Raw genomic sequence first — 15,696 nt, forward strand, 5'->3', positions numbered from 1 at the left:
TTAATACTTGCTTAGTCCTACAGTAACTAAACAGTTACTAAAAATAATGTGTTAAATGTAGCATTCTGGTGCAAGATGGCTGTCATTCCTCATCTAGCTGTTTTACCCAAACACTTGGACAAAATGTTTCGCAGCACATGTTGAGAAAAATATGATCCCAGCAGTCTTACCCTGTGTTTTTTCTTTCTGTATGGAACCTAAAAGCGTGTAAATTAGTACAAAACTAAAACCTAAGAGACTGATAATTGTTGCTCTAATCTGAACAAGAAATCCAAGCAATAGGTGGACGCTGATACCATCTTTATTTGGATGAAGTGTGGGGCGTTTACTTGCACTCTACATTTTACAGTAGGGTCACTTTAGGGTTTTCTGGGCAATGGTAAACATCCTCAAACGAGGTATTAACAACCTCCACAACACAGACTCGCACACACTATGAAATCTACAACCACCTTTAAATTTTACAGCATGCAATGGCTTTTAATGTGGTGAATCCAAAATCTCAACAAGTTTATCAGTCACACGGAATGCTTCTTTAATTTGACTCGCAAACCATGTGTAAACGTACTTATGTTCTTGTTGAGATCATTTTCTAACAGTGAGCTGATTCCCTTGTAGGTAAACAGCCAAGTGCGACAACACTTTTGTTCTGTACAGTGACAAAGTCTGGAAACACACGGGATCATCCAGCACCGAAACAATAGAACAAATCATCACAGACAAGTACACAAAAAAACAACATCCATCATTTGCATGAGAGGACATAGACATGGCCTGAGAGGCACAGAATAAATAGGATGTTGGGGGACGTCAGTGACTTGTCTGCCCTGAGAGCGCTTCACTCGAAAAGCATGTCTTCATCCCTCTCCTCCATCAGCATGTTGGTGGGCTCTGCGATGGGACCCAGTTTAGCCAGACGCTCGGCTATCTCCAGTTCTGTTCTTTCCCTGAGCTGTTTCTTCTTCTCTTGGATCTTCTTCAGCCTGACAGGTGAGGAAATATTTTCAGTGGTATACCAAAAATAGAAAAAGTTAGAACATGTTTAAATAAAAAAAGGTTAAAAAAAAGGGCTTTATTAGACTGCAAGGAAATGTTTTCACCTGTAGAACTCCTCTCGTTCTCTCTCATCCAGTTCTGTGACGATGTAGGTGAGGGTGCGATCAATGCGGGGAATAATCACTGCAAAGTGGGATCACAATGAGCTTTAATAACTGTCTTTGTAATTCTTTGAGAAAAAGGCAACAATTCCACAATAAGTATTAATTTACCATGCTCAATCGCGTTGACCCGGCGGTTGGTAATCTTAATGGCTTCATCCAGCGTGACAAAAGATGTCTACAAACAGAAAGTTGGCATTTTGTGTTAGAATTTTTCAAAAACAATAATTTACTTATTTTACTAACTTTTTTATTAAAAACATTCAATTTTCAGTATTAAATATTCAAACATTTTATGTTTTATTATGGACGATGATTATCTTATTTTATGAATATATATTTCATATTATTGAAAGCATTTTAATGTTGATGGTTGAGGTGAAGCCAATTTTATCTGCTTTATGAGCTTGGGTAGTTTAATCTTTGATCCATAACTTTCCATTTAACTTGATAAATATTAAAACCAATAGAGCCGAAGTCCCGCCCCTTCCGCTGGCCTCCATGGGACCTATCATCAAAAACAAAATCAACGGTGGTCAATGGCGAAAGACAAATTATTTTCTGGTCCCGGTTGAGTTGTGCCTTGGACATGTGATGTTTTTCCAAAATAAAATAAAAAGATTAGACATGTGAAGAATGTCACAGTTTGTCACAAGACAGTTAAGTAAAATGCTATGGGAAAATACGTATTCAGACGGACTTCAAGTCCAAGTTCCTTACCGGACGTCACCTCATTTTCCCTCCACTCAGTTCAAGTAGCTACAGCTCTAGACATGACCCGATTTATAATGGCTTTCACACAAAACCTAATGTTCAATTTCTTTACGTCAAATTGTTTATCACTTGACATGTGATATTATTTGGGGTGGCAGTAGCTCAGTCCGTAATGAGTTGTGTTGGAAACCGGAGGGTCGCTGGTTCAAGTCCACATGCAGACCAAAGTAAGGTCTGGGCCCTGCCAAGGTGCTCTTGAGCAAGGCCCAACTCCTCTGGGAGCCTTTCCATAGCAGCCCCTCACTCTGATATCTCTCCATTTAGTGCATGTGTGTAATTCAGGACTGTGTGTAATAACAACCAAGTGTAATTTCTCCTTGTGGGACTAGTAAATGATACATTATTATTATATTTTAAATTACACACATAAGTTGTGAAACACACACATTTACACACATAAGTTTCATGGCACAATTCAAACCAGACCAGATCTTTCATTGACCCCCGTTCATAATTTTTCAAAAGACCGGTCCCATGGACCATAAGTAGAAGGGCGTGACTTCTGCTCTCTATGACTGTTTAACTAAACTGAGTGAAACTCAGTATATGTGTAACAGCACCCCCTACCTGTAAGGAGGCCAACTCCACCAGCAGCTCAACAGCTCTGGCGTAGTTCCTCTTCAACCTGGAGAGCTGCTCTCCTCCTCTGGCCAGACCAGTCAGCTCATAACCTGAAAGACAGCGAGGGTGAAAACTCATGTCACTCGTCACAAAAACTATTTTTTTATGATTATTTTATTCAAACGTGACTTACTGTCCCCGCCTTCTTGGTAGTGTTCAAAAACTGGAAGGGTGACACCTAAAAGGAAGAAAAAGACGTAAGTTAAATGTATAATGAATCACATGAGAACTTATCATCAGTTATTATAAAAAGTAAAAAGATAATTTTTTTTAGGCTAACCTGCCACATTGTCTTTCTTGGCTCGGACCTTCACTTGGGCTTTGTTGACATTCTGGATTACTGTTGTGCTGTGGTTGGAATCAAAGATGCGTGTTACAGATGCACCTGAACATATCACCTGAACATAACACCACATCACATGATCTTTCTCTGATTCTTACGTAAAGTCTCCAGCTGTAAATTTGGCTTCAGCCAAAGAGAAGGCCGCCTCTCTCATCACCTCTCCCATCTTAGTCTTAGTCTAGGGAAAAGAGTTAAGAAGACCACGTTTACAAAACCATTCTGGATTTTTTTTTTTTTAAAGAACAAAAAAGAAAAATGCATGGAGAACAAATTCAGTGATCAATCAATTCAACTTACTTCGATAATTTTGCGGAGGATCTGACGGAAGCGCATGGAGAGGGCATCAGATTTCTTCTTAAGCAGGTTGCGGCCGGTCTGCGCTCCTTTGAGCCGAGCCTTCATGATGGTCTGAGCCCTGCAAACCCAACCAAAACATTTTAATGTTGTACAGGATTCAAATATTTACAGAGCGTATGTACATTCTTTGACACCCATGTGTAAAGAAATTGCCACCTGCACCACACAGCCAGTTATTTTAGCTACATAGCTTTTTTTGGCTGTTTTCTGGTAACCCACTAACACGCTCCCAAATATCAGGATCCCTAGTCTCGACATCAGTGGTTTTGATTCTCCCCCTCAGCCCTATCAGATGGGCTAAAGTGCCCCTCATCATACACCTCTGATAGATGGGATGGCTCAGTGGAATTGTTTGATAGTATATAACTGCAGAGAAGAAATGCTGTATGGGAATCTACACAAGGCCACAGTATTGTGATGATTCCACCTTTATCTATTACTTTTATGGTGTTTTTTTTCTTAATTGCTTCATTTGCTGTTGAGACTGACCCCAGCTTGGTGTGTTGTGTGCAGTCGGATCACAATTGGTAAGCAGTTGTTACACACATTCGACAGGAGCTTTTGTGACAACAAATAAACTTAAGATCATTATCACATATTTGACTGTTGATTTTCTTCAAAAATACACACACACATACACACACATATATACATACATATGTATATATATATATATACACACACACACACACTGACTGTTGATTTTCTTCAAAAATACACACACACACACACACACACATTTATACATACATATGTATATATATATATACACACACACACACACACACACACACATATATATACATATAAATATATACACACACACACACACACACACACACACAGAGTATATACATTATTTTATCAAATCATAGTTTATTTATTCAAAGAGGTTCAGTTGCTCCACAATCTTTCCATGTATCCCCTGGTAACTACATAAGTAATCCTGGTTGGAAATTACACATTTGCAATCTAGGATCAAAACTTACACACAAAAAGGCTTGAAAATAACCTGACATGGTTGTTTTTCCCCTCACACAACACAGGGAGCTCCTTTGATAAGTAGATACTAAAGTTACCCACTGTTACAGTGACCAATGTTACAAGACTGTTCAGTGTGTCAGGATATGTTTCAGACTGACAGCTCACAATAGACCATGCTAGAAATATCACATGATAAAAGACATCTTCCTCATTTAAACACCAATCTGGGACTGATATAAACTACATACAGGCTTGAATCACACCGCACCGCAATACTGTCATCCATTCATATTATATTAAGATAACTTTGCAGCAGATAGGAGCAGGAAAACAGATATATGAGAGACAGGAAAGCAATAATTAAACAAAACAACATTATATCATCTAAATAAGAGGCTGCAGTGGGTTAGCAACAAGCGTTAGCTAGCAAACAAGCTGCTTACATTCTGGAGGGGAACACGTCAATCCTCTCTTTTCCAGACATCTTCTCGTCCTTTGGTCGATGATTGCGGTGTTCTGTTTATTTCCTTTTACTAAGATTTACACTCAAACGTTAGCTTGTATTAAATTATACATATAACACAGAAAACAAGTTATTTTCCGTGCTGGTTTAGAAGCCTTGATCGAGCTGATGTCCGTGATCTTGTCAGACTCCGTGATGATCAGCTGGCCTCTGGTCATGTGACTGAACCGAACGCGTTCTGCACAAGCGCGTGTCGGAAAGCTCTGCGATCTTTTCCGGGTCGAGAAATTAGCACATCCATGAATGTGAGCTAGCGGGCCCAACTTGTTCATTTAAAAAATCACCGAAGGATACATAATCGGACATTTAAACACTTCCAGTACAGGACATTCAAGGGTAGCGTGCTGTAACCATATGACACAGGTGAGTGTTTTCATTGATAAAGGGGATTTTTACCGGGGAATGGTGAACAAACGGGACTGCTAGCTGGCTAGCTAACTGCTAGCCCAGACAGCAGTACATGTGCCGCATGTGAGTTGTTAACCGGGTTATTAGCTATGGAGCTAACGGATATTGAAGTGATAGTTTTGTCTTTAAATTTAATTCTCGTCTCGTGGCATTTCACTGCATAATTGATATTAGCTACAGTTGCTGTTAACATGCTACAGAGCTGGTTTCCGTCTTATTTGTCAGCTTTCGCTCCTAACTATTGCAGTAAAGGGCTTCTCGTTTATCTCCATTGCATCATCCAATTCAGACAAGAATGTGTGAATGTGTGAATAACGCTGCCAGTTCGTTTTATACTACTTCTTCTCTTTGTATTTTGGGGATATTTTCCATGCTAAACTCTGTTATTTGACCTGCTTAAGTGAAAACACAAACAAAACTATGAATGTGTCCTTCCGATGTTTTTTTTCTGCTCAATAGATATTAAAGGGTATTTCTGTTATATTCAAAAGCTCAGTAAAAAAGTAAAATGTGCATTTATCTGTTGCTGCATTATTTGCTTTCTATGGCCTGTAGAAATAGACAGTTAAAGAAAGCCTGTCGATCGATTGGTGCTTTCCAACCTTTATTGCTTATAGTGACTCACTCAAAGATACAACAATATATACTTTATGACGTGATATGGCACTACAAACAGTGGATTACTTTGTTTGATAAAAAGAGAGGAGAATATTTTATGGTTAAAAGATGTAAAGTTATGAGCTATGTCACACCCAAAAAAATGACGAAGGTAAGCATATTTTGATGTTCTAACAGATCTTCTTATATCATCATCACATTTATAATTTAACACTGGGCTGTACAACATTGAAGATGTAGAAAAAACATATCTAATGAAAAGGGTGCACAACAATTAATTATTGCTCCTTTTTATATAGGTCAGTCAATGATCTTGGTCAAAACTGAATCAACAGAGGCTTAGATATCCTGACTTTTATTTTATAGTTTAGACCTACAATTCCCATAATGCAACGTGATTGCGTTTTTTTGTTAGCCCTTCCCTGCCTGGTAAATGCCCACACATCTTTAAAACACCACAAACTCAGTTTTGTAAAACAGGCTTTCTGTTAAAAAAAAAAAGTAGTGTTCAAGTGTAAAATATGATTGGTTTTTGGTCTTACTTTTTGCCTATCTTTAGAAAGCTCCCTCCAGAAACACAGAAGCCATTGCAAAATTAAACTTCTTTTTACAGGCGGAGTTATATTTTTAATGATATATAAAATTGGTGACTTTCCATTTTTATAGGATGATGTGTGATCACACTGTCTGCTTCAAATATTTTACCCTGCCTCTTTGTTTCTATTCTCTCAGCGATGCCGGGGCTCAGCTGTCGATTTTACCAGCACCGGTTCCCAGAGGTGGATGATGTTGTGATGGTGAACGTGAGGTCCATCGCCGAGATGGGTGCCTACGTTAGCCTGTTGGAGTACAACAACATCGAGGGCATGATCCTCCTGAGCGAGTTGTCACGTCGACGTATCCGCTCCATCAACAAGCTTATCCGCATAGGCCGCAATGAGTGCGTGGTCGTCATCCGAGTAGATAAAGAGAAGGGTAAGTGCGGACGGGTACTAACCACTGAAGAGAGTTCATTGGTGGTTTGTTTAGTGATGGATCTAGGCCTTCACATACTTCACAAAGGACAGGAAACATTTTTTTTGTCAGTGGAAGATACATAATGTATAAAATGGAAGCCTAAACTTTAATCCATATAATGACAAGATAAACTGGAAAGCCAGTCTTTTCCTCTGTTCAGCAAAACTCTTCCTAACTTTGGATTGTAACGGCCACTAGAGTATTTGCGATGCTCCTTACATCAGTGATACAGTGACACTTGTATACCACACTATAGAGTAGGATGTGGTGGGTGTAATATCAAGCAGTGCCAAGGTTTTTCATATAAACATACGTTGCATTCAAGCACCTGCCAACAAGGAAACATAAATGCTGATTAAGTCAATCGCCGCCATGGAAAGTTCTCTGTGGTTTTTGTGGCGATATTCCCGTGCTGGCACACCGAAAGGCGGTCAGGACAGCTCATTTGTACTCAGAACGAGTAGTTTGACTCCATAACACGAGCAGCAAACAAAAAACCTTGCTCATTCCCACTGTTTAAAGCATAGCTGCTTATTCTGGATCTTTGATGGGTTACACGGTATAGCATTCCACTTGTATTACCCGTACCTTGACAGGCAGGAAGGGGTGAGACAGCAGGCGCCCAGGAAGTGTGCTGAGCTTTAAAGCAAATTACACAAAGTGGCCAAATATTGGAATTACAACTTCTGGGACCGTCACGTTATACCCACCGGCCCAAAAAATACTTTTCCCTATAGACTTGCAAAAGAGACATTTGTAAATCAATGGATACATTTTTTTGAGGGTCTAAATGACTTGTTTCACTGTCAGAATTTGATCCATTTGGTCTGATAACATTTTGAAATTCTAGAAGAGCTGCTCGTATAAATATTTCAATCCCCATTCAAGTAAGTGCAGCACTAATCTGTTAGAAACCTGCTCAGCCAGCGGAGGTCTCCTGTGCTCTTTAGTAGGTGATGACTAAATTGATTAACCAAATTTGGATTGAGTAATAAGTTAACTATATTGGCACTGATCTTGTTAAACAATTGGCCTTCTTTCTGGACTAATTGTGAGAATATTCTGAATGTATAATGACATGAAAATGTCACAGCCAGCGTTTCATGGTAGAAAACCATTTGTGCCGGTCATGTGACCTGTAAGGTAGGGCTGGGCAATATATATAATTTAATTTATACTGTTTATTGATCTCCATATTGTTTATTGATATTATATCGACATCGATATACAGTATGAAGCTAGATATTCTCCTAAATTTAGGATATTGTAAAATGAAATGTCGTCTTTTGCTAGTTTTTATGCTGCATTACTGTAAAGTTGTCATTTTCTGAACTTACCAGACTCTTTTAGTTGTTCTATTATTTGCCTTTACTCACTTGGTTATTATATCCATATTACTATGATTAGTAGTAGTAGTAGTAGTAGTAGATTAGTAAGCTCTTATTGTGTAAATATTTGTGAATAATACAATATCGCCGCAATATCGACATTGATGTGTCAAAAATATCGTGATATTTGATCTTCTACATATCGCCCAGTAAGGTTTTGTTTCAATGATCAATCAAATGGGAAAAGTTCCGGTCAAATATTTTGTGTTTATTGCTCTTAAAGACAATTGATAGGCAGGTTGGTAGAGCAGGTGCCCATATGTAGAACGTTACACCTCGACGCAGAGGGCCCGGGTTCGACTCCAACTTGTCGCCCTTTGCTGCATGTCATTCCCTCCCTCTCTCTCCCCTTTACATGTCTTCAGCTGTCCTGTCAAAAATAAAGGCAGAAAATGCCCCCTAAAATAATTGTAAAGAAGTGTCTTTCTGCAGCCTTGGGATGCGCATAAGCCTCTGCCTTCCCCAAAGTGACTTTACTGCGCTGTTTTGATGCAGATCTGCAGGGAGAAACCTCTCAGCTCGCGCACTGGAGACAGGTTTTACGCATGCTACCTTGGCCAGTTTGACCCACTCTGGATAGATTTAACCGTAATTCCAATAAGTACCTCAGAGACCTGTCATCATAGGGCATCTTGATGTGCATCTGAGTGGTTAACGTTAACGAGAGGGGCTGTAGCCTCGCTGGCATTTGTTTGACTTTGTACAGGTAAGACCGGCAGCTGCTTGGTGTTAGGAAGTAATTCACAATATTTCCCTGTTTTGATTGGGCTTTGACTTTCCCGCTTGCTTGTTGCCATTTGTTGTAAATCTACGCTAGTCTTCTGCACTCAATCGACATGTAGTTTTTCCTTTCTCGCAAATGCTGTTTCTAAATGAAAACATATGATTGTTCATTGTTTTAATAAAACAAAAGATATGAAAATCACTGTAGCCTATTTTAACCCAATTCAAACTGTGCTAAGGGAATCATTTTCACCGGTCATTCTAACCGGAGACCGATTGAATTTTCGGACCTCATCATTTTTTTTCCAGCCAGTGACCGGTAATAACCGGACGACGGAAACTCAGGTCACAGCTTCTCTTCTCTATCTTCTCTTTAGGATACATTGATTTATCAAAAAGAAGAGTTTCACCAGAGGAGGCCATCAAGTGTGAAGATAAATTCACCAAATCTAAAACTGTAAGTCAAATTGTGCCTAAATGCTTTTTCTGTTGTTCTTTAATTAATTATGGATATGATTTTCAGCATCATTTGTTTTTCTGCATTGTTAAAAAGTGACTTTTCCTACATACATGACAAACCTGTCATACATTTTTGGATTATTCTAAAACGACTCTCAGGTTTTTCTTTTTATTGATCTCTTTTGAACCTTTTGTAAATCCGACCTTTGAGTCAGTCTCCCAGGGCTGATGCGGCTGTTGTCTCTGCAGGTGTACAGCATCCTGCGACACGTGGCAGAGGTGCTGGAATACACCAAGGACGAGCAGCTAGAGAGCTTCTACCAGCGCACCGCCTGGGTGTTCGATGAGAAATACAAGCGGCCAGGATACGGAGCCTATGATGTCTTCAAACAGGCTGTATCGTAAGTGGTTGTTTTCAGCGGTGTGCGGTAATGTTAGGCTAATCTAGAAACTTAGGAACAAAAAATGTGTTCAAACAATTATTGGATGAGGTCTAATCATATCGTACAAATCTTCCCTCCACTAGAGATCCTGCCATTCTGGATGGGCTGGACTTAACAGAGGAAGAGAAGAATGTGCTGATAGACAACATCAACAGGCGACTCACTCCACAGGCTGTTAAAATTAGAGCAGGTAGCAACACACTCTAAAGATAACATTTGACCTTTATTTATTTTACCTGTATCATGACAGCCCCTCAGCTGGACTACGAAGTATGTGAAGAGTTGACCTACAGCCACAATTCCTGTAACACTCTCCTCTCCCACCGGCAGACATTGAAGTGGCGTGCTACGGGTATGAGGGCATTGATGCTGTGAAGGAAGCTTTGAGGGCCGGGCTTGGCTGCTCCACAGAGGCCATGCCCATCAAGGTAATAGCCCCATTTCAACCACTCTCAGCCACATGTTCGTGCACTGATGCTGAATGGTGACACTGACCAGTGTTAATAAGACCAACATTGTATTGGTTCTTCGCAGATCAATCTGATTGCTCCCCCTCGCTATGTGATGACAACGACCACTCTGGAGCGCACAGAGGGCCTGTCCGTCCTCAACCAAGCCATGGCTGCTATCAAGGAGAAGATCGAAGAGAAGAGAGGCGTCTTTAACATCCAGATGGAGGTGAGTGACTTCAGTGTCTTTTATGCGAAAGCCACTTCGTCATTTGTGTGATTCTATTATTATAAACAGTTTCTTTGAAGTTCTAGGTTGGCTCAGATGTACAGTGAGCAGTGGTGGAATGTAACTAAGTAGCATTCACTACTTCAGTACAAATTTGAGGTACTAGTACTCTTTTTTTAGATTACTTTTTTTTTTTTTATTGAAACCCAAATATTTTCATATTTGGTCATTTCTTTTTGATAAACTGATGGATGAAGCATTTCTTTATGGGTTAAGGAATGTTTTCCTCCTTAGTAGCTGGTAATATGCAACGTCACAAAGCTGAAAGAAGGGCTGGTTTTCATGAAAAGTGACTTTTTGGAGATATGTGGTTTTCACAGAATGAAAATGAAAGTGTTGCTGCAAACGTCTAGCCGCAATTTAAGCTCAGGCTCTTTAACTTAAGGTGGGGTGGCTTTAAGGTGGACCAGCTATTCTCATTTTAGTGACGAGCTGCTTTAGGAAAACTCTGATTCGTCATGAAACCTAAATAGAATATTTTTTTATGTTCCTCAGTTATTGATTTATGATCTAAACTGTTTCATAGATGAGCTACACTGGACAGTCATTGAGTTGTACACTTGCTACAAATTATAACAGAAGCCTAAAACTAACACTGCCGACTTGCATCGCCTCTGCAGTCGGCAGGGGAGACTTTGACTGGGGGGGCTTGGACCTATGAATGGGGTCAACTTTGCAGCTCAGAAAACATGGAGCTTGGCTTTTACAGTCTTACTTTAATAACATGTGGCACTGGTGTATACATATAATTTATCCTTCCCCTAATACATTTTTTTTCGTTTGTCTACATTTGTAAAATTATACATTTATGGTATAATCATGTTTTTCCTGTTTAATGTCTGTGTCTACAACAAATGAGAGTAACAGGGTAAAAGTTGTACAGGGGAGGCTTGGTGTTCTCTTCTGTGAAATAAGACAAGATTTGTTTGTTTGATTTTTAAAGATTATATTTTTGGGGGCATTTTAGGCCTTTAATTTAATCCGCTCTACCAACTGAGCTATCTGGGTGCCCATAAGACAAGATTTGTGATATCGGCATAAGCCAAAAAGAGTTTGACAATATTGGCATATTGATATTGGCCAAAATCTAATATTGTGCTTCTCTGATATTGACAGTTCTCAAATTATTACTTTATTCTTAAAACATTTTTTGCTTTTTATTAAACATATTACTATAATTTTCAATTTTCTTTGGTCCTTACCAAGAGTACCGAAAATAAAGAACTGAATTTCTAAGTTTTGACATGTTCCTACTTACTTCTTATCTTTTGCACTGTACAAATGCCTAAACGGTGAACTGTGTCCCCTTCAGCCTAAGGTGGTGACAGACACAGATGAGACCGAGCTGGCCCGGCAGTTGGAGAGGCTAGAGCGGGAGAATGCTGAGGTGGACGGAGACGATGACGCAGAGGAGATGGAGGCCAAAGCAGAGGACTAGAGTCAGTCCTCACAGCAAGGCTGCTGGGGAGATAACGTCAATACAGAAATGTGGACAGACATGGCCACAGTCATTCAGTCCAACAGTTAACTTTCACATTGCAAACATTAACGGGCGTTTATAATTTATTGGCAAACGTCCCGGTTTGTTCTTTAGCAGGGATTGTTTCAGAAGATGGTAACAAGAGAAAGCTGTCTTGTTGTGCAGACATGGAAGAAAATTAAACATCAGTGTAGTTTCTATTTTTAAGTACACCAATTCAAATAAATATTAACTCTAAGACAACAAAAGCTGTTTATAAGCAGTGGCCTTCACTTACCTCTTGCTTGAGAGCCCAGTGTCTTCAGTATCCATGGCGCTTCATCGCTGGCTGGTCACTTGATGTGATCGATTTAAAGGGGAAACACAGGCTCTTCACTCTCAACACCAGCCAGTGGTGACATTTTGTGCTGTTTCTCTTCCAGGTAAAAGGTTTTTACTGGCAAGATCTGCTTTTGTTTAGCTCACATGGCATCAATAAAGTTCTTGAAGTTTTGATCTCAATGTGTCTTTGTCTGCTGCTGTGACTACATTAAAGGGCACCAGACCTAGCCTTTTAATTTATGGGTTGTTTTCCTTTGTAATGAGCATGCTTCAGCACTAAACGTAAGGTACTCCCACTACAAAACTCTAAGAAAGTGATCACCACCTGCTATCACTCTCAAAGTGATTTTGGGATGAAATAAACAGTAAAGATTTTCAAAAAGTCTGAAATGTAACTTTTTAAGCTTTGGTTTCGTCAAATGTTTAAAAGTTGGTTTGAAGCAGGCTAAACATTTTATCGTGTAGTATGTCAAATTCAAAGTCGAAATATAGTATGAAGAAAAGTTGTATGTCCAAAAAATTAAAAAGGCATAGTATAGTATGTTGGAAAAGGTTAATAGTATAGTATGTCAAAAAAAGTCAGATATAGTATGGAGAAAAAATATAGTTTGTTGAAAAATGTCATTATATTGTATGTTAAAAATACAGTATGTAGAAAAGTTATATGTTGGAAAAATTCATAAAGTCATAGCAAATACTATGTCAGAATAGTCATAAAAAAGTCGTAGTATAGTATGTCCAAAAAAAGTGATATTATAATGTCGAAAAAGTTTCACAAAAAAGTCTAAGTATAGTATGTTGAAAACATTCTTAGCAGTATAGTATGTCTAAAAATTAATAGAATTGTATGTCAAAAATCATAGTATGTCCAAAAACATCATAGTATACAATTTGACAAAAAAGTCATTAAAATGTCATAGTATGTCGAAAAAATTATAGTGTGACAAAAAGTTATAGTATTGTATGTCAAAAGGTCATAAAAAAAGTCAAAGTATAGTATGTAGAAAAGTCATGGTATGTTATGTTGAAAAAATTAAAAAGTCTTAGGATAGTATGTTGAAAAAATTCATAAAATGTATGTTAAAGAAATGTAAAAGTCATAATATAGTATGTTGTAAAGAGTCACAACAAAGTCTTAGTATAGTATGTTGAAAACATTCATAAAATAGTCATAGTATAGTATGTCAAATGAGTATTTCTTTCCTTGAAAAAAATCGTAAAAACGTCATATATGTCCCATAAAAATCATAAAATATACAATGTCGACAAAAGTTGTAAAAACATCTAAATAAAGTATGTATAAAAGTCAAAAGTTGATTTTTTTTTTTAAATCAAAATCAGAGTATCTAGTATGTCCAAAAATCATAGTATATACAACATATCATAATCATAAAAATCATATGTTATGGGATAGTATGTTAAAAAAAGCCATAAATAAGTCATAGTATATACTATGTCAAAAAAAGTCATAAAAATATCATAGTATAGTGTGTTGAAAAGATTCTAGTTATTGTGATGAAAAGTCATAAAAAAGTCACAGTATTGTATGTTGAAAAAATTGATAAAAGTCATAGGATAGTTAAAAAAAGTCTAAATAGGTCATAGTATATTATGTCAAAAATTAATAAAAAGGTAATAGGACAGTATGTTGAAAAAATTCCTTAAAGAATCGTAGAACAGTATGTTGAAAAAATTCATAAATAAGTCCTATGATAGTATGTCGAAAAAATCATTAAAAAGTTCATGTTATAGTGTGTCGAAAAAGGCATAAAAAAAGTCATAGTATAATATGTGTAAACAAATGCATTATATAGCATGTCGTAAAAGAGTCACAAAAATAGTCTTAGTATAGTATGTTGAAAAGATTCATAAAACGTCATAATATTGTATGTCAAAAAATCATAGTTTGTAGCATGTCCAAAAATCATAGAATATACTATGTTAAAAGAAGTCATAAAAATGTCATAGTATAGTGTGATAAAAAGTCATTAAAAAAGTCATAGTATTGTATGATGAAAAGTCAAGAAAAAGTCATAGTATTTTATGTGGAAAAGTCACGAAAAAGTCATAGTATTGTATGTTGAAAAGTCATAAAAAAGTAATAGTATTGTATGATGAAAAGTCAAGAAAAAGTCATAGTATTTTATGTGGAAAAGTCACGAAAAAGTCATAGTATAGTGTGATGAAAAGTCATTAAAAAAGTCATAGTATTTTATGTGGAAAAGTCACGAAAAAGTCTTAGTATAGTATGTTGAAAAGATTCATAAAACGTCATAATATTGTATGTCAAAAAATCATAGTTTGTAGCATGTCCAAAAATCATAGAATATACTATGTTAAAAGAAGTCATAAAAATGTCATAGTATAGTGTGATGAAAAGTCATTAAAAAAGTCATAGTATTGTATGATGAAAAGTCAAGAAAAAGTCATAGTATTTTATGTGGAAAAGTCACGAAAAAGTCATAGTATTGTATGTTGAAAAGTCATAAAAAAGTCCTAGTATTGTATGTTGAAAAGTCATAAAAAAGTCAAAGTATTTTATGTCAAAAAATCATAGTTTATAGTATGTCAAAAAATCATGGTATATACTATGTTAAAAGAAGTCATAAAAATGTCATAGTATAGTGTGTTGAAAAAATTATAGTATAGTGTGATGAAAAGTTATTAAAAAAGTAATAGTATTGTATGATGAAAAGTGAAGAAAAAGTCATAGTATTGTATGTTGAAAAGTCATGAAAAAGTCCTAGTATTGTATGTCAAAAAGTCATAAAAAGGTCATAGTATTGTATGTTGAAAAGTCATAAAAAAGTAATAGTGTTGTATGTCGAAAAGTCATAAAAAAGTCATAGTATTGTATGTTGAAAAGTCATAAAAAAGTCAAATTATATCATGTCAAAAATTAATAAAAAAGTAATAGAATAGTGTGTTGAAAAAAATCATTGAAAGATCTTAGTATAGTTTGTTAAAAAAAGTCATAAATAAGTCACAGTTTTGTATAAGGAAAAAAGTTATAAAACGTCATAGTATTGTATGTCAAAAATCATAGTTTATAGTATGTCCAAAAATCATAGAATATACTATGTTAAAAGAAGTCATAAAAATGTCATAGTATAGTGTGTTGAAAAAATTATAGTATAGTGTGATGAAAAGTCATTAAAAAAGTCATAGTATTGTATGATGAAAAGTCATGAAAAAGTCATAGTATTGTATGTTGAAAAGTCTTAAAAAAGTCATAGTATTGTATGTTGAAAAGTCATAAAAAAATCATAGTATTGTATGTTGAAAAGTCATAAAAAAGTCAAAGTATATTATGTCAAAAATTAATAAAAAGGTCATAGAATA

At 36.7% G+C, this 15,696-nt stretch overlaps 2 protein-coding genes across 2 annotated transcripts; one reads left to right on the plus strand and one right to left on the minus strand.

The window, feature by feature from the left end:
- Nucleotides 1-283: 283 nt before the first annotated feature.
- atp6v1d (ATPase H+ transporting V1 subunit D) lies at nt 284-4,920 on the minus strand. Its single transcript, XM_034900950.1, has 9 exons — nt 4,680-4,920; nt 3,193-3,310; nt 2,994-3,073; nt 2,833-2,900; nt 2,686-2,730; nt 2,499-2,602; nt 1,269-1,335; nt 1,101-1,179; nt 284-983 (listed from the first exon to the last, which is right to left on the minus strand). The coding sequence occupies exons 1-9, from the start codon at nt 4,718-4,720 to the stop codon at nt 839-841; spliced, it is 747 nt and encodes a 248-aa protein (XP_034756841.1). The 5' UTR covers nt 4,721-4,920; the 3' UTR covers nt 284-838.
- Nucleotides 4,900-12,534, plus strand: eif2s1b (eukaryotic translation initiation factor 2, subunit 1 alpha b). Its single transcript, XM_034900947.1, has 8 exons — nt 4,900-5,122; nt 6,518-6,760; nt 9,291-9,370; nt 9,622-9,773; nt 9,899-10,005; nt 10,146-10,243; nt 10,350-10,493; nt 11,866-12,534. The coding sequence occupies exons 2-8, from the start codon at nt 6,520-6,522 to the stop codon at nt 11,989-11,991; spliced, it is 948 nt and encodes a 315-aa protein (XP_034756838.1). The 5' UTR covers nt 4,900-5,122; nt 6,518-6,519; the 3' UTR covers nt 11,992-12,534.
- Nucleotides 12,535-15,696: the final 3,162 nt, after the last annotated feature.

Source organism: Etheostoma cragini, chromosome 18 (assembly GCF_013103735.1).
Source record: "Etheostoma cragini isolate CJK2018 chromosome 18, CSU_Ecrag_1.0, whole genome shotgun sequence".
Classification (NCBI taxonomy): domain Eukaryota; kingdom Metazoa; phylum Chordata; class Actinopteri; order Perciformes; family Percidae; genus Etheostoma; species Etheostoma cragini.